Below are 18670 nucleotides of genomic sequence, written 5' to 3' on the forward strand. Positions count from 1 at the left end.
GCTGCGATGCTCCGGCGGGGGGGCACCTGGATCTCCTGGGGGTGCTGGTCGTGGGGTGGGTGGGAGAGGGCGGTGAGCGTGCCCGTGGGCACGCCGTGGCTAACCATCTCCCTTCCCTCCGCAGACACTACCCGAAGCAGTCCTTCACCATGGTGGCAGACACTCCCGAGAACCTGCGCCTAAAGCAGCAGAGCGAGCTTCAGAGCCAGGTGAGCGTGGGGGTCTCCTCACCCCGGGGGCCACCGTGCTTCACCCCATCGCCCGCCGGCCTCCCGTGCTCTGGTGCTTCCCCACAGCCTCGCACGGGGGAGGTTTGGGCGGTGGGTCCCTCCTGTTGGGTCTCACCCATCTCAGCGCCGTCGGGTCCCTTCATCTGTGGCTGCTGGGACCCCCCCAGTGCAATGCAGTCCGCTTCTCCCAGTCCACGCCTTGCACCAGTTTACCTTTTCCCAGCTGACATCCAGCCACACGATGGGGTGAAACAGCAAATAAAATAACTTCGTGTGGACAGGCGCTGGCTCTCTAGGCGGGTATTTCGGGTAAACCCAAAGCTTGCAGGGCTTGAAAGCTCCGGCAAGCAGAAATAAACAGATAGAAGGGATAAGGACTGGCGCAGATAAGGATTTCTTTCTCTGGTGGGAAGAGCAGAGCCTGTTTGAGAAGGGTGTTGTCCAGACACGTCCCATTTTAGACCCTGAAGGTGTCCCTGGATCAGCAAAAGTCCCCAGCCTGGATGGGTGGCTGCGGGCTGGGTCCAGGCGCCGGTAACTCCCAGTGCTGCGGTGGGAGCTGGTCCCTCGGGTGGCCGAGGAGCCGTCCCTGGCTGCCTTCTCTTGTCCCAGACACGGAGAACAGAAATGGGAGCATCAGTTTTGCAGAGAAACTGCTGGAAGGGTGAGGTTAGCACAGAAAAGGGCAGCTTTGGGGGGTGCCCATCCTTGGTGGGACTTTGCCGCGAGGCTGTTGGCAAAGCATCTGAGATGATGCCCTGGACCGTTGTCACCAGCTTTGACGTCGCGGAGCGGCGGGCGTGCGCTCCACGTACGCTGCACCGGAGGAAAACGCATCTGGCTGCAATTTTAGCTGGGGTCAGCATCTCTCAGGAGAATGCAGGATGTGGCAACTCTTCTGGGTATCTGTTTAATTTCTGTTTTCCTTTGAAAAGGGGCAGAAAGCCTGCCCAGAGCGCTGCCAGCGAGGTGCGGTGACTCAGCTCGGTGTTGGTCCTGGGCGGAGAGAGGGCAGCTCCGGATCTGCCGTGGCGTTTTCAGGGAGAGCAGTCGGTTTGGGGGGGACCAGTGCACTCCTGTGAAGGATGCGGTGGGCGACCGTGCTTTTCCCACTAGCCTGAGAGTGTCAGGAGCTGCGAAGCAGGTTGCCTGGGAGTGCACCCCGCGGCAGCGGAGGAGGGGGAACCTCAGGACCTCACCTTGAGCGGATGGAGCCGGTGGTGCCGGTGCAGCTGGCATCGAGTTTTGAAACCTCTGCTTTTGTAAGGTCTCTTCCTCGAAGCGAGTTGCACAACAGCTCCCTGGCTTGCACAAGCGCAGCTTGGCTCGAAGCTCAGCCTGGGGCTGGCGTTGTGGTCCCGAGGGCGCAGGAAAAAAGGGGACACCATTGCTTTTTCTCGGGAACCAGCGAGATAACGCTGCGCTGAGTGGTCTGATGTCTCCGGTGCTGTTTTTACAATTAATTCAGGCTCTTCATTAGTTGTTGCTTATTAAAGGAGACCCTGGGGAGGGCGTGTGCTCTGCTGCCTGGGCTTTTCTGTAGCTGCTGGGGACTTTCAGCTCCTCGTGTTGTGCGGGAGGTGGCTGGGGGCAGAGCCAGCTGCCTTGCAGGGGGCAGGGGGGTCTTAGTCTTTCGAGCCTGCATCTCCAAAAGTCGGTCACTACAACCAAAACGCCATCGGGACCGCTGTCCCTGGGGGAGAAGCAGCCATGCCCAGCTCCAGGTGGTCTCCTGGACTTGGGGACTGGAGCTGGGATAGCGCAGTCGGAATTGCATGTCGGAAGAGGGGCTGGGGTGCAGGCAGGGTCATGCAGGCTGCCAGATACCAGCACCCCACCTCTTCGGTGCTGGTTTCCCACCAGGATGAGCTGCAAAAGTAGGACTTCTCTGAATGCGAGGGAGCAGAGGGTGCTTGGCTGCATTTGCGTGCTGACCCAGCGCCTGCGGAGGGGCCGGGGAGGGATGCCGGAGCGGTGGGAGGGAGGTGGCAAAGCTGAGCCAGGTGGGAACTGCCAGGCTGGATCTCCCTGAGCCCTGGGCAGGATGGATCCTAAACACACTTCAGATAAGATCTTAATTCCTCTCTGCCTACAAAGGGAGTCTCCTACATTCCAAGCAGCAAACATTTGTATTTCTTGAAGCACTCTGGTTTATTGACAATCTTTTCTTACTAATTGCAGGAGCTGAGCAAACCCTGGGGGATGGGAATAGGTCAATTCAGCCCTTGCAGAACAGGCAGCAGGGTTCAGTCTTGCAAAATGATCTGGATGAGCTGGAGCTGTTAGGTGAGAGAGGGAAAGGCTTGTGGAGAAGGGCTGGTCACCTGCAAAGCGCATCCTGGCTAAGGCTGCTGGGACGGGCAGAGCTCGGCACATGGAACTCATAGTACGGTGATTCCTGGTGGAGTAGGATCGGGGTTACGGGATCAGTCGCATCTTGCTGTCAAGTTTGCATTTGTCAGCCCAGCCCCGGCTGACTTTGGTCCTGGGTGCGAGGCTTCACCCTGAGCCTGTGTCCCTCTGGAGAAGCTGTGGCTGGCAGCAGGAGAAGAGAAATCGCTGGCTCTGTGTCCTCTGCAAGGGATTCCGAACTGCTAGGGGGTTGTTCCCTGGTGGTAAGCGTGATGCTCCCCAGCAGTTTTGCCTGTTCCCCTGGAGCCCCGTGGCTCCCATGGGGCTGGAGGACCGCTCTCCTTGTGGATGACCCTGAAGAGGCTGATTCTCTATTTCCTCCCACCAAAAATACACTGTCCATCCATCCATTCATCCATCCATCCACCCTGGTGTGACGGAAAAAGCCAGCGGCTCACCGGGGCCGTGGCGATGGGCAGCTGCGTGCTGAGCCGGAGCAGTTCCATGCCACTCCCGACCCCTCGGTTATTTGTGTCTGCTGAGAAGGCGTATCCCATTCCGGTCACCGGTAGATCCTGGCTAATGATGTCTTGTGTGGCTAAATGAGTCTCCGAAGTGACAGCCTTTGCGCCTGCAGCCGCCTCTTACAGCCCACGTGTGGCAAGAAAATTGCAGGTTCCCATCCTGGGGCTCCTCTGCCAAACTCTTCCGATGGGTGGGTTTGGGTGCTGCCCTTCCTGCCAGAGGGTGGGGGGGTGCCGTGGGGTGGGAGGCAGGTCCCCCTTTGCTGTCCCTCCTGTCACCTCGGGGAGCTGCTGGTGGGGACGTGGGTGCAAGGGGGGGTTTAATGTGCTTGAGCTGAGACCTGCAAGGGGTTATCGTGCTCCGGCGCCCCGCGGATAGCACGCGGATGCCTGAGTTATCGCTCTCCTTCCTATCGCGAAAGGAGTGATTTCTCCGGGGAAATTAATGATGGATCCCATTTTATTATTATTATTATTACTATTATTATGGGATGAGGTGTGGTTACAGCACGGTCTGCATCACCCTGCTCTCTAATGCAGCGTGTGGATGAGAGGCAGCTGCAAGCCAGAGCGAGGGGGGTGGGTTTGGGGGTTTGGGGGCTCAGCAGGAGCGCTGGTCCCCGCAGCCCCGTGCACAGCACCCAGCCAGTTCCCAGCAGTGCTCACATGCCCTGGGAAAGCACGGTGGGGTGTACCGAACCCCGCGTTTCTGTCCCTCCTCGTCGCCCAGGGTCACCTGCACTCGCCTTTCCAAGGGAGCAAAGGGAGCAGGGTGCTGGGAGCGGGGCTGGAGCAAGGACTCGTGCTTCTCCGAGGGCAGCCTGTGCTGGAAGCAGGATTGCTCCCGTGGGCTGCGGGTCGGCGCTGCCTGCCAGGCTCCTGCCTGCACAACCCGGTGCCTGTTGTCAGGGCAGGGAGAAGCTGAAAGGCGCCTTGTCTGGACACTTCCCCCCTTCTCCCCATCCGCCTCGCTCAGCCCTGGTGGCAGCCACAGCCCGGCAAGACCTGGCCACTCCTGTGCCAAAGCCTGGAAGCGCCATGGATCCGGTTAAATTGCAATTCCCCCGTGCTGACGGGGAGCGTGCCTGCCCGGTGGCCTCCCTTGCTTCCTCCCATCGCACTGCCCTGATGCTTGGGCCATGCTCTGATTTCCATGGCCCGCTGTGCTGGGGTACAGGAACCCCAACTGACTGGGAGCACGAGCCTTGGGGGTGTGTTTGGGGTGAGATCTGCCCCCACGTACCAGCATCTTGCCCCACGGCTCCGGGATCGGGTCCACCCTGCTGTCGGGCATCCCCGTATGGCAGTTTTTTAGGGCTACCAGTATCCTGAAAGTTAGAGGGGTAAAAAAACCCAACAAAACTAAGGAAGATGGATGGGATATAAGAGGATAAAAGCTTGCAATGAGCCTCTGCCTGCGTGGCTTTTTACCTTTCTAGCCTGGATTTCTTACAGCTCAGTGTGTTTGCAGCCAGCACACGTGCCCAGTGCCCCCACCTCAGGATAAACCCCCTTCTCCTGCGTAGCATCCCCAAGCACAGCGGCGGGGCCAGCATCCCGCACCTCGGCTGCAGAGCTCGGAAGGGAAAGAGCCTTTCCTGAAAGCAGATGGGATCAAGGACAAACGCAGCTCCCCCTGCCCCCCTGTCGCTGTGGCTGAGCAAAGCGGGGTGGTGGGGCTGAGTCACCCCCTCCTGACACCCCACACCCCCCCTGGCTGGGTGTGTGTCATGGGGTTTATGTCACAGCTGTTTGGTTCCTCATGCCTGATGTTTAACACCTTGGGGCTGTGCCTTCCTGACGGGTGATGTTCGAGATGTGTGCTTTACCCCCCGGCTAGCAAAAGTTTTTTGGTTTTGTGGTTTTTGGTTTGGTTTTTTTGTTCTTCTTCTTCTCACTGCTTCAAGCAAAAGGAGACTTCTACCTTGAAATCGGTCTCTGGTGTTCCTCTGTGCTTTGTCGTCTTGGTTGTATTTAACTTGGTTGTATTAACATCCTCCCAGGGTGGGCTCTGCAGCCTGGTTTGTTAAGCCTTTGCTTTCTAAAGTTACATTAGAGTTAGAAATCTAACGTGACTCATAAAGCCACGTACCTAAGGGTTTCTGTGATACCGCATGGCCGGGAAGAAGGTGCAGGGGCTCTGATGCGCTTCCGAAGCTTGAATTTCTCCTGGTTTGCAGGTCGGGAAGGGAAAATGTTGTGTTTGCAAGCAGAGCACCGAGCTCTGGGGTATCTGCACCGCTAACCCATGCAGCCAGCAGTGAGCCCCCATGTGCTGGTGTCTGGCATCCCTCCCTGCTCCAGGCAAAGCCCTCCAAGCTGCGGGCACGGTGGTCCCGGAGCCCCCCGCCCGCCAGCTCCAGCTGAGGGGTGGGATGCTCAGAGCTGGCCCGAGCCTGCAGCCCTTCTGCAGAATGGAAACCACAGCCTTTTCCCCTGGAAATCCCTTGTTTCCTGTGCTGTCCTGGAGCAGAGAAGGGGCAGGACCTGCTCAGTGGGGTGCTGGCTGGGTCCGGCACCGGAGGGGGCTGACCTGGGCACAGCAGTGTGGCCCAGGTGCTCCTGCTCGCTGTGCCAGGTCCCACTCCAGAGCCTGGCAAAGCTCTAGGAGAGCCCAGATGGCAGCAGAGGTGCATCTTGGCTTCTCCAGAAAATATTATAAAATGTTTGGCAGCTTTCCCCTGAAAGGTGTTTCCAGGCCCAGCTGGCCGCGCTGTCTGGATGGGAGGCGGATATGTGAGGTCTGAAGGAGTGTCTCCGTAGGAGTGCGCGTCGGGATGAAATCAGCTTTATCCCGCCTCCCCCGCCGTGCTGCTGGATTCTCTGCCTCCAAGCTTGATCTTGGCACGGCACGCAAGCTGCCAGCACAGCCTGCATCCTGCAGGCTCTGTCTCTGCAGGGCCAGCCTGGCTTCCCAACCGTCCCCCTGACAGGCTGCCGTCCAGCTGTGGGATGGGAAGGGTTACGGGGAGCTGCCTGTGCTGGCCAGACACCCCAAAGTCTGGCCCCTTTGCTTTGGGGAGCATTTCTCTGTTGGGGGGAACGATGCACCGGCTGCTTTCCCAGCGTGTTCCATCCAAGGCAGCTCCTGCTCTGCTTCTCCCACCGCTGGCAGCTCTGACCCCCTCCCCACAGCCGCCCACCAGCCCGGGGAGGGGGTGAGCATCGGTCCCACGTGGAGCCCGGCTGCTGTGTCTGTCCCTGCTGCTCGCACAGGAGCCTGGAGGTTTGATCTGCTGGCGTGCGAGGCGGTGGTGACCTTTTAATTTTAATGAGAACATCCAACTGTCTGCAGTGCATAGGACAAGCTCCAGGGGGGTGAACCCCTGGGTCAGGCACTTGTAGGCTGCTCTTCCCTCCCTAGGTGGGCCAGGGACAGCTCCTGCAGGCCATGGGTGCAGGGCTGGATCCCCACCGAGAGGATGGAGGAGGTCAGGGTGTCAGTCTGCACATCTGCTTCACGCCGCCCCCCCCCCCCCCCGTGAAAACGGGGCATCTTTCTGGCCGCTCGCATCTGAAAATCAGCAAAGCTGCTTTTTTTTCACATACAAAGATGTGAAAATCAGGCAGCTGGGCGCTGCTTCCTTCCCTCTTGGAGCCCTCGAGTCCGGGTTTCAGTCTGCAGAAGCTGCTTCTGCTTCTGGGTGACCTGGGGGGGGGGGTGGGGGGGTCAGCGGTCCTGTGCCGAGCTCCAGCTGCTGAGGGCTGGGGGGCACATCTGGGCTATGGCTCTGCTGCGTTGGCTCCTTCCTGGGAGAGCTGGATGCTTCAGTCTTCAAGCCATATAGAGCTATATTAAAAAGAAGAAGAAGGAAAAAAAAAAAACAAGGAAAAAAAATAAAAGCAAACAAAACTGGGACTTTTCAGCTCCTGGGTGTGATGGGAAGGGATGCTGATGTCAGTGTCTGGCAAACAGAAATAAGGATGCTTGTGTTTTGCCAGCCTCCACCCTCTGGTTTTATTATGGGCTTCTGGGTGTATTCCTTCCCAGAGGTAGCTAAATGTCCCCTGATGTGGAAGTGCTTGTGTATGGGTGTAGCTCATAAAATCCACGGGCTTTCGAGCAGGCAGCTTGCCACGGGTCAACTGCTCCGTGGCACGTGACTTGGGCACACTTGTAGCCCACAGGAAATTCAAAATAAATCAGAATGACCCCAGCCCCTGCTGAAAGAGAAACAAGATCAGCCGATGCATAGGACGCTGTCCCAGCTCTCGGCAATGCCCTGTTTTGCTATTACTGGGTATGTCGGGGGGGGGGGTGTGTCTCCTGAGCAAGGCAGAGGTGCTGTTAGAAGATGCTGCATCTCGTGTAGCGTGTGGGTCACGGCGTGAGGGTCCGCTGCTGAATCCACTGCTGTGCACGCCAGCTTCCTCCTTTTCTAAGTCTGTTTTTCCCTTGTTTGTACCCAGATTCGCTACAAGGAGGAATTTGAGAAGAACAAGGGGAAAGGCTTCAGCGTGGTGGCTGACACCCCGGAGCTGCAGAGAATCAAAAAGACTCAGGATCAGATCAGCAACGTGAGTAGCTTCTAATCTCGCCATGTGATATTGCCGTGACCTTCCTGCTGCCAGAGGAGGCTGGGGGGGCTCTGCCCACGCAGCCGGGAGCGGACCCGCATGCTGATGGCCTCTAATGAGCACGCCAGGCTGCAGCATCTCAAAAACCGGGCAACTTTAAATCTTCAACCCACTTGCCCAGGCACCTTGTGACCCTCTCACCCCTCTCTGGGCTCGTCCGTGCTGGCCGGTGCTGCAGCTGGGTCCAGAGGGGTGTCCGAGTCCTTCGCTTCTCCTGAGGTGCTCAAGCCCACGTTGACTGTGACAAGAAGGGGAGCAGCAGAAAGTGGCATCTGGGGGAGTGAATGTGGCCCAGGGGCAGTCCCAGCCACCCCTGGTTGTCACTGTCACCCCCAGCATGGACTTGCATGGTCCAGGCTCGCTGGTGCTAGCCCCACGCTGCTCCCCCGAGGGACTCCAGCCCCTCTTGTGCTCCCTCTGCCTTGTCTTGGTGTGTGGAAAGCCTGGCCAAAGGCACACCTCTTCCTCCTGTCCCTTTGCAGCTGTGACTGTCCCCTGCCAGGTTCCACTTGCCTTGACCCCTCCTGACTCTTGCAAAGCCCTTTCCAGCCATCCAGCTGTCGGCAGCGTTGGCCGCTGCAGCTGTTAGTTTGTCCCGGGGCTGCACACAGTCCCCAGGGTCCCACCGCCTGCTGTCACCAGCCCAGAAGGTAGGACAGGCAGCAGCATCCCCTTTCCTACCTACAGCCCACGGCTTGTGGCAGCCCCTGCACCAGAGCATCCTTGCAGGGAGCTCCTTGAGGTGCAGCTTCCCTCCTGCCATCATCCTGCCCCCGCGCTGACATGGACGCATGCCTGGGGGCTGCACAGCAGCGGCTCCATCCTCCCTGGACCTTCTGGAAGGGGAGCTCTGTCCTGTGCTTGCAAAAGGCCCAGCTCTCTCCCATTTCCAAAAATGCTATTAAAGCCATGGCCAAGTTCAACAGCAGCTGGCCCGGCAGCTTGCGCTTCAGCCAGCAGCCTCCATCCGTACCCAGGTGCTGGTGGTGCGGTGCGTGGCGGATGTGGACGGCTGTGTGTTGCCATGGTGAACGAGGAAGATGCACAGTCGCACGTATAGCTGCGGCACTGGGTGCGGCAAGGAGGGGGGGGGTAGGTCTGTCCTCTGCCCAAACTCCCCCCCCCCGCCCCCCGGCGAGCCCCCAGCAGCATTTGCCTTCAGCAGGAGGCAGGGAGTTAATTAACCTTTAGCCGCTGGTGAAAGGAATGTGTGTTCCTTATCAGCCCAGGAGCTGTTGTGAAACCCTGGGAGGGCTGGATTCTCCCTGACCAGGAAACCCACCCCTGGAGCGCAGCTTTGCATGAGAAACCTCTTGGGCATCCGCTCGACAGGTGGTTCTGCCAGTTCCTCTCCTGCCTCCAGCACCGCAGTGCCCAGAGCTGCTCTCGCTTTTCCATCCTCCAGCATCCTTCCCTTAGGGACAAAGCCCCTGGGGTGGGAGCTGCTGGCTGCTCCCCCCGGGGGGGTCCAGGGGAGGGGGGGTCTGGGCTGGCAGGGAGAGGGAGGATCCTGCCTGCACCCGCAGTGGGAGCTCGCACACGTACACAAACATGAGAATACCCAGCAGGGCAGGAGGAGGTTGTTTATTCCCTCTCCTGATCCCATTGTGCGGTTCTCTGGCAAGCGCTGAGCTCTCCCTGGGGAGCCCCGGGATGTTATCGGCACACCGAACCCCGGGACAGCAAGGGCTGGAGAAGGCTTGCCGCTTGGGAAAGGGACCTGGCAGGGAGATTTTCCCCTGGGGGCAGCTTCTCCGTGGAGTCGGAGCTGGCAGAGGGAATCTGTAGAGGTTTGGGGGGGCATTAAATAACACGGCAGAGAGATGAAACCAGCCCGTGTCCCTCCGCTCATCCCACTTCCCTCTCTCAGCCACAGTAGCAGCAGCTTCCCCATGGGCATCTGGCTGCCAGCCTGGGGTTGCAGTGACCCACTTAATAAAGGCACCGAAACAACCCCCCCCTGCAGAAAGCCTGGCTCAGCAGCCAGCGTTTCCCACCCCAGGGTGCAGCTGAGCAGCCCCACGGGCAGCAAAGCGGGGTGCCCAGCACGGCAGCACCTGCTGGGGCATGGGCACCTCCGCAGCACAGGGGTGCCCCAAACCATCCTTGGCTGGGGGATGTCAGTACGATCCCAGATGTGGGGAAAACCCTCCTGGCAGTGGAGCTGTGCAAAGCCTGAGCCTCGGAGCGCTGGGAAATGCTGTCCCTGCTCCGGCTGGGGGAGCTGGGTGCTCCCCTGGGAATTCTCCTTTCCCAGGAGGGTGGCTGGGCTCCAGGCTCTGCCTCCTGCCCCTGCAGAGCGCCGGCTGTAGTGCCTTTCAGTAAATAACTGTTTAACCAGCAGCCAAATGGGCTCCAGGCGCTTTCCGATGCCAATGCATTCATTAACACAAGTGGCTATTAATTTTTACACCCACGCCCAGGCAGTTGGGTTAACCCTGCGCGCTGTGGGGGAGGGCTTAGTCCCATGCAGCTGGTGTCTTTGGTGGTATCTGCTTTGAGCCTCCTTCAACGAAACCCCCCGAGGCCCTTTCACACTTGGGTTAAAGAGAGATTTTGGGGGTAGATGCTGGAGCGGTACCTTCACCGTGCCAGCTGTACCTGGCGATGGGCTGGGGAGTCACATTCGGAACTCAGTGAGTGCAGGGGGCACTTCCCAGTGGTGCTTTTTCTCTGTGCTCCTGCAAACTGGGGGCTTGGGGGCCTGTATCTTACCCAGACTGGAAAAAAATCACCTCTCTCACCCACAGGCCACTTAAACAGCCCTTTTCCCGTGCCCCAGATTTGTCTGAGCAAATGTCACCTTGGTCTGGGGAGAGGTGGGGGAAGCAGAAACCCGCAGGGCCCGGCAGGGAGGCTGTGAGATGGCTGGTGCTGAGTCCTTGGTAGCAAAAATAAACGAGCTGGGACAAGCTGAAGGATGTTCCTGGTGCTGAAGGGCTGTGGGAGCTGGTGCTGGAGCTGGGCTCAGCCTCATGGCTGGCGCTGCAGGGCTGTCCCAGCTGCGCTCTGACCTCTCCTTTCTCTCTTCTCGCTGTAGATAAAATACCACGAAGAGTTCGAGAGGAGCAGGATGGGTCCAAGTCCCAGCGAAGGTGCTGAGCCAGAGCGCAGGAACTCCCAGGAGAGCACTAATTACCGGAGACCTGCAGAGCAGCAGCATCAGCCGTCTCATCACATCCAACCCAGCAACCCAGGTAAGCGGGGCGGCGGGGGCGGGGGGGCTGCGGGTGTTGCAGCCTGCCCTGGTGCATGGCCCTTGGGGGGCTGGGGCTGCAACCGGCTCTTCCTCACGAGGGGCTTCACCGTGTCCCAGCACCAGCTAATGGCCCAATCCTTCCCCCCCTCCCCCCAGTCTACCAGCAGCAGCAGCCGTCGTCTCAGTCCTACGGCTACAAGGAGCCGGCAGCACCAGCCTCCACACAGCGCAACGCGGCTTCTGGAGGGGGGGTGAGTACAGCCAGGGGCTCGCAGCGCCCACCCCCACACTGCCCCCCCGGTGGGGCAGGGTTTGCTCTGCTTGCCCCCCGCTCCTGTGCAGGGGAGGAGCAGTTTGGAAGGGGCTGGCGTGTGTGATGCTGGGTGCCTGGTTTCTCCTCGCCACAGCTGGCACCAGCATCCCTGCGCAGTGCCCAGTAACAACCTCCTGGATCCAGTATGGCTCTTGCGTGGGGTTCAGCGTGGCTCCTCGCCCTGGGACACCCCCCGTAGGTGGCCGCTCTGCTCGTCCAGGGCAGGAGGTGGGGAGGGTCTGTGCCCACTGACCCCTCTCTCCCCACAGAAGCGTTTCCGTGCTGTCTACGATTACAACGCGGCTGACGAGGATGAGGTCTCCTTCCAGGACGGCGACACCATCATCAACGTGCAGCAGATTGACGACGGGTGGATGTACGGCACGGTGGAGCGCACGGGTGACACAGGCATGCTCCCCGCCAACTACGTGGAGGCCATCTGAGCCACGGGAGGGGACAGGGCACGTGGCTGACAGCCGAGCCCCCAGCCTGCGCCGGCCCGTGTGTGTGTGTGTGTGTGTGTGCGCGTCTCTCTGCCCCAGCATCCCTTATCCCATGTGCTCTGGCAATCGCCCGCCGGAGCCACGTCCTGACATCTCGGTTACTCCGTGTTTCTGCAGCTGCCTCCAGTTTCTCTTGCCAATTTAGCTTTGTTCTAGCTCTGTCGGGATTGAGGGACAGTCTGCAAGGGATGTTGGGGGCTTGAGAGACCAAACCACTGCAGCTTTCCTTCTCCTTCGGTCCCCCTCCTCTCCAGCCTTCCTGTGCACTCCAGCATTTCCTGGCCAGGGGAAGCAGCCGGAGTCACCGGGACCTCACCAAAGGGAGGAGGAGACCATCTGTTAGGACCAAATTCCCCCCGCTCTGGCAGGGATGGGCAGAGGGCAGCGATGCCTGCTTGGACGAGGTGAGGGATGCTCGTCCCAAGGGCTGACAGGAGGGATGAGCTGGCAGCCTCCACCCTGCACCGCTCCGGCTTGTGCCGTTGCTTCTCCCAGCTCCTCTGTGCAGCGTTTCCATTCGGTCTTTGCTCCCTTTAGTCCTAAAAATGTGCACAGTCAAAATCTTACACAAAATCTTTCTCTCTCCTTGGGATTCAGAGCGGCTGCTCTGGGCATCCCTGGAGGCGGCTCTCGCTACTTCTACCTGGGGCTCCGGCTGCCTCCTTCCCCCTCCCTGATCCCTCCGGGCCGAGCTGGGGCTGTGCTGGCGCAGGTGAAGGAGTAGCCGCAGCGTTGCTTCACCTGGAGGCTGCTGCTCCCACCTGAGGGCTGGAGCTGGGCTGAGCTCCCCACTCCTCTGGGCTGGGAGGGGGGAGCACTGCGACACCGAGACCTCATGTACCCCCTGCGGCACCAGATTTCTCTTTGGGCCAGGGTCTGGGGGTCTCCTGGGCGCCGTGTGCTGGGGCAGCCTCTTCTTCTTAGCAGTGGTCGCTCACCAGATTCACCGAGAATCTTCCTGCTTTTCTCTTTCTGCTGCTGGGCTTTGGGAACCCTCCTGAGCCCCCCACCTGCTGGGTAGATGGTCTGGGGAGCCAGCAGGATCAGCTCCATCCCTCTGCCTCTTCTGAGCCACGTGTGAAACGTCCTCCCCTTCTGTCACCGTGCTGGGGACCATCCTGGGTGACTGTCCCCTCCGCAGCTTGGTCTTGAGTGGCAGAGACTGGGGTATGGCACCCCGAGCCACCCTGCACCTCTTGGTACCCAGTGGCGGTGGCTTTTGGGATCACATCATGGACCAAAATCTCAAAGCACATCCGTGTCCCCTTCTCTTTTGTGCTCCGAAGGTCCTGGAGCTGGGCAGGGGCATAACTGGAAGCCTGTGCAGGGAGGGCAGGAGCAGGATGCTCCTCTCCCGGGTCACAGAAGCCGAACGCTGGGGCAGCAGTGATGCCTTCATACTGCCTCTGGTGCTCCCGCTGCCCTGTGCCTGGAAGGTGGAGACGGGGCAGCCGGAGGGGACCGTCCCCTTGCTGGGCTGTGCCATGGGGCCAGGATGCTTCCATGGGAAAGCTGCTGCCTTTGCTAATTCCTAAAGGAAAAAAGGGAATATAGGGACCAAAGCAGCTGAATTGAGACATTCCTTGGCTCTGTTTTGGGGACACCTCCTTTGGGGACTGTGTGGCAGAGGAAGAAAGAATCCCGCTGCCTCGCACTTGCAGTTCCCTTTCTCAAAGCTCATGGGGCTGCAGGGCTGGTTTGTGGCTGGTGCTGAGGTTGGGGGGACCGGAGCTGGGCGCTGCCGCAGCAAATGCTGTCCTGGTGGGGAGGGGGCTCCTGGCAGGGCAGAGACCCGCCGGGAGGGCACGAGCCGGGGAAAGGGGAGCATTTTTGCTCCTGGCCTGTTCCCCAGCCAGCGGGAGCGGGGAGAGTAACGGGGGCTCCTGGCACCATTGTCCCCTCGGGGTGAAAGCGGGATCCCAGAGCAGCCGGGATGGGCTTTACGGGATGGGAATCCCGGTTGGTGCTAAAACAAGCAAGCACAAGAGCAAGGGAGAGGGGGCAGCTGGGCTGGAGGGGGGGGCAGTCTGCATCTCCCTGCTAATCCTCTTAATCACGTTCTTGTCTGGGAATGGGGGGGGCGTATCAATGTGAATAAACCGTTTTTTAATGGACCAAATCACACAGGCAATTAGGTTTTGGTATACAGACCTTTTTTTAATGCTACCTTGAAACCATTGTCCTAATTCTCCCCTCCCATGCCCTGCCCCTTCTCCCCTGCCGTGGGAAACGAACCTCTTACTGCTTGATTTCTGCCTTTTCTCTCAACTTATGCACTTTTTTGCCTTTTTTCATAGCTGAAAAGCACCTAAATCTGTATTTAAAATAAATAAATAAATGAGATGGTTAAAAAAAAAAAGTAATTAAAAGCTAAATTGCTTCTCATCACGTGTAAAATAGACCTTGTCCATCCCAGCTTCCCTGGTTGCGTCTCAATGCTGAGCTTAGAACGTGTTTTCTTCCGGATCCGTCGCTTGATTGGGGTTTGTCCTTGTGTACTCCTTCCCGTCGGGTTGAGCACCCACCAAGAAAAAACATTATTTGGCCTTTTTAACCAAACCATCGAATGGAACAAACCAACCAATTCTCTTCCCGGTTTACTCGAATTAAAAATAAAAGTATAATTTTTACCTGCCAATTGTGCTGGCTTTGATTGTGGTCGCTTTTCTGGCCATTTTCCTGCTCCCTTGGGACATGGTGGGGATCTCAGGTCTGGGGGTGGCTGCCGGAGCTGGGGTCCTCGCTTCTGCCTGGCTTCCCTGGGAGTGGGAAATGCTGGCATCCCTGGGAACTGACCTGGGATGCAGCTTCTTGGTCCGTCCCTCGCTCTCTGCATGGCTTGAAGCCAAGGGATGTGCTCAAAGGGTTCAGGGACCCGCTGCAGCGTGTCCAGCTGATGTCAGGAGATGCCTCCCTGCTTGCTGACCCACTGGGGGGTCTTGCTCCTGGAGGCCAAACGCCGGCTACAGCATGGCTCTGGGATCTGCTGGGGTTCAGCTCTGCCGGGGGCTGCTCCGGAGACCAGACCCATCCAGGGAAATGGTCAACTTTGCTGTGGGCAGCGTAGCAAGGGCACCAGGTCCCAGCTTTTCCCAGTCTCTCCAGGACCACATCATCACGACAGCCGGGTCCCCCGGACCCCAGCCAGCCCTCGTGCTCAGAGCACAGCGGGCGACTCCTTGGCTTGGCCACTGCAGCCTCTCAAGGTGGGATTTTCAGCGACTACGGCATTTAGCATTGGGAAAAGAAAATCTTGGAGGTGTGTGGAGAAGGATGTTATTTGCCTCAGCGGCACTAGCCAAAAGAATTAAAAAGGCTCCATGGCTGTAGCTGCTCACTGGAAACTGTTGCTTTAAACTACTGAAGCAGGTGGTGTGCCACTGAAGGCAAAGGGCGCTGGGGTACACCAGGAGCACCAGACCCTGAAAGGTGAGAGCACAGAGCGGTCCTGACCCATCGACACGGCTTTGCGATGGCCAAAGCTCTTTTTTTGCTGCTTTCCCCACAGGGTGGGCCCTCTCCCAGCTGCAGACGGGGGGCAGGGGGGGTCACATCACTGTAATAAACCCCAATAAACTGGTGCTTATAAATAAAATAACAACCCTCCCGCAGCAGGCAGCGCCCCTGGGGAGCCCAGCTCGCAGGTCTGGGCTGAGCGAGCGCTCCGCCACCCGCGCGAGGCTGAAGTCCCATCTGACCGCCTGTGTTTATCCCTTTATTTTCCAGCAAGCAGGAAAGCAGCTCCATCAGCTCCGGCATCATCTCTCCACCCTGAGCAGAGCGAGCTGTGCTCCGGCTGGGAGGGGAGGACGCTGAGCCAAGCGGTGGCTCTCTGCCGAGCATCCCCTTCCCACGCTGCGGGGGGCCCGGCAGCCCCTGCCCCACCATGCTGGATATTTTCATCTTGATGTTTTTTGCCATCATCGGCCTGGTGATCCTCTCCTACATCATTTACATGCTCTAGAGCGATGCTGGGGAAGATGCAGCTCAGCATCAGCCTCGCAAGCAAAACAGCGTCCAGGTGAGCCGATTGCTCCTCATCCCATTTAATTTCTGGGCAGAAACATGTCCAGGGAGCGGGGGGGAGAGGGGATGATTTGGGGTTTAATGCTGTTTTCTTTGGCTGCTGCTCCCTCCGCCTGGCCGAGGCAGCCGAGCTGTTTCCTGCTCAGGGCTGGAAGGAGGGCACCAGGGTTGATTTTATAAATCAGGCCACATGATTTTATATAAATCAGCCCGCTGAACGTGCGGCAGCTCTTGTGTGGCTGCTGGGCTCTCCCTGCCGGGTTTATCAGCCCTTCCCCATTTGGAAAAGCTGCTCTCTGGCTTTGATAGCGCCACAGCACGAACTTGGGCCTTTTGTGCCCAAGAGGGAGAGAAATAAAACAGCTCAGGGGAGAAGCAAGAAGGGATCCCAGTTGCATCATTTTAAAGGAGGCAAAGGGAGGGGTTCCCAGTGCCTCTGCCCCCCCACGCCGGGAGGAGGGGGGGCTGCTGCCGCGTCCTGTGCTCCCACACGCTGCCATGCCCACCCTTCACCATCTCGGCATGTCCCGAAGCTCTCAAAGCCTCTCCTTTCTCTTCCACAGCCACCGCCTTGTCCGTCTCCCTCGGAGCCTTCTGGAAAAGCGTTAACCCTCTGCGAGCAAACGGGGAGCGAGCCGCCGTGGCTGGGCTGGCACCGGGGCGCTGCGGAGGGGGCCAAGCGGGGCGGCCACGTGGGGCAAAGGGGACAATGGGGTGGCAGGGGAGAGGGCTGCCAGGTGACACCCCGCTGCCGAGACATGGGTTGATCCCGGTGACGCACGCCTCATCCCAGGGGGATACAAAGGGTTCTGCCCCCCGCCGTGTGGCGTAGCCCCTTGGGATGAGCGCTTCCGAGGTCGGTCGGTCGAGTTTTATTTTAGAAAAGCAGTTATATTTTTAATGAAAACCGTTCAAGGAAATGAAATAAAGAGGAATGATGCGGGAGAGCGAACGTGTCCGCTGGGGTTGACTCTGCTGAAAGGCGTCCCCATGCATCGACTGCAGGGCTGGGGCACGCACGGCTCCGGGAGCACACCCCGCTTCTGCGGGGGGACACGGGGCAGTCTGTGAGCCCTGGGAGCGGTGAGACAGCAGCAACCCGTGCCAGGACACCTCTGCATCCCCCAGCATGAGCAGCTGCTCCAGAGGGGTCCCTGATCCTCTCTGGATCCTCTCCGGATCAGGGATCTGGAGCAGGCTGTGCCCTGCCCGAGCTGTGGCTCACCCTCACCAGGTCCCTCACTGATGTACAGGGAAACTCTGGGAGGTCTCGGTTAATCTCAGCACAGAAAAAGGAACATTTTTAATAGGATGGAAATTTCTGTGGGATGGAAAGAACATTTCAGAGCTTAATTTCCCCCAGCTTAGAGAGGTCTGGGAAGGTATGTGGGGCATCAGGAGGATTTTTCCTGTCCTTTTATGAAGCCCCGCATCAATCCCTGCCCTTACACTGTCAGTCACACGCAATGGGGTTTTCAGGCTGCAAGTTTCATCCTCCTAGAAGACAAAATATTCATATGCCTGGCCTCTCCCTGCAATATTTTTTTTTCCTAAGCAATAAACACCTGAAACATCTGTAATGGGAAAAACTGTTCGTGTCCCATTAGTTAACGATGGCACCATCCAATAACAGGATCCAGGGAGAGCAGGGGCTGTGCCGGGCACGGCCAGGGTGCATGGGAATTGGTGGGTAAGACTTTCAGAGGACGGTGTTTACAGAAAGAAGAAGGATTTCAGAGTCTGGGAATGCTGGATGCGGTTAGTGCTGCCAGCTGAATATTTGACACTGCAATTTCCTGTTAGTAAAACTCCTGGGAGAAACACGAAGTTGGTGTCTTTGCTCCCGAGCGTGTTCTCAGAGCACCAGCCTCAGCCCCAGCTACCCAGGGCGGTCCCACACTGCTGAGCCCTGGAGATGCAGAAAAGCTGCTCCTTTCTCCACCACCAAATATAGTCGAAAATCAGAAGCTTGAAATATTCTGGGAGGAATTTCTTCAGGCATAAGTCATGTTCTCAATAACCTCCGCTTCGTGAGTCTGTATCTGATGTCAACATCTGCAGTGATTAAGAGAGAGTGAGTAACGAGGAATGCATGGAATGGAAACTCAGCTGAGTGTGAAACCAGGAACAATAATTTTCTCTTACTTCGAAGGCTCCTCTCCCCTCAGAGGGCCTTACAAATGCATCAGCTATGCATAACAATCCCTTCCTCCATGTCCCAAATCAGCCAGCTCCGTGCTGGAAGGTGAAGCGACTCAGCCCTGCAATGGGATTGAAACGCCAGGCAGGAGAGGTGGTCACAGACAGGCAAAGGGCCGCAGCAGACAGGGACAGCTCTTTAGCAGATGGGGTAGGGTTCTCCGCAGCTCAGATTGCAGTCAGGGTGCAGCCCAGCACTGAAAAGAGCTACACTGGCACGGGAGGGGGAATTTTGCTTCTCAGCCTGGGAGGGTTTTATCGGCTCCCCACGGCAGCAGTTAAAATCTGGCAGCAGAAGAAAAACACCATTTTGTCAAGTATCACTGTCCCAGCTCCTCTGGCGCACGGTGCTGCCCAGGGCTCCCCACCTGGACACCATTAGCCCAGTGGTGTTTAATTGCCAGAGCCCATCAGAGGGTGCTACTGGAAAAGGAGGCTGCAAGGCCTCTGGAACTGGAACATTGTCCAGTTGGAACAAAACTGGTTTGGGAAGTACCGCTGGGGTGGGTTTGAGCTTTGATCCTTTGGGGAGGAAAGTCCTCATGTGGCGGAAACACCGGTGGACATATGAATGCTGTAAAAACTAACACCAAACACTTGCTGAGCTATTAGGTATGTAAGAAAAAAAGCAGTTAATAATAATTAATAATGCCATCAATAATTCACAATAGGAAGCCAAGTAAAACTTCCATTCCTGAAGGATCTGCTGTGAGGCCGAGCTAGTGCCAGCAGAGCTGACATTTCGT

At 58.2% G+C, this 18670-nt stretch overlaps 1 protein-coding gene and 1 long non-coding RNA gene across 3 annotated transcripts in view; both read left to right on the forward strand.

Moving 5' to 3' along the window:
- The window catches only part of LASP1 (LIM and SH3 protein 1), a 33051-nt gene extending 18714 nt beyond the window's left edge, over nucleotides 1–14337 (forward strand). Inside the window, exons 3-7 of one of the 2 annotated variants that reach the window (XM_055789937.1) lie at nucleotides 125–209; nucleotides 7517–7624; nucleotides 10725–10881; nucleotides 11040–11134; nucleotides 11466–14337. In XM_055789937.1, coding sequence (XP_055645912.1) covers nucleotides 125–209; nucleotides 7517–7624; nucleotides 10725–10881; nucleotides 11040–11134; nucleotides 11466–11639 — 619 coding nt within the window. In that variant the 3' untranslated portion in view covers nucleotides 11640–14337. The remainder of the gene's footprint in view (nucleotides 1–124; nucleotides 210–7516; nucleotides 7625–10724; nucleotides 10882–11039; nucleotides 11135–11465) is intronic. The other variant, XM_055789938.1, reaches the window with a different exon arrangement.
- Nucleotides 14338–15319: 982 nt separating this feature from the next.
- Nucleotides 15320–16672, forward strand: LOC114010855 (uncharacterized). The gene is made up of 2 exons (XR_003552530.2): nucleotides 15320–15720; nucleotides 16289–16672. It is a non-coding gene; the product is annotated as an uncharacterized LOC114010855 (long non-coding RNA).
- The last annotated feature ends 1998 nt before the right edge of the window (nucleotides 16673–18670 follow it).

The sequence above is a fragment of the Falco peregrinus genome, chromosome 18 (assembly GCF_023634155.1).
Source record: "Falco peregrinus isolate bFalPer1 chromosome 18, bFalPer1.pri, whole genome shotgun sequence".
NCBI lineage: Eukaryota > Metazoa > Chordata > Aves > Falconiformes > Falconidae > Falco > Falco peregrinus.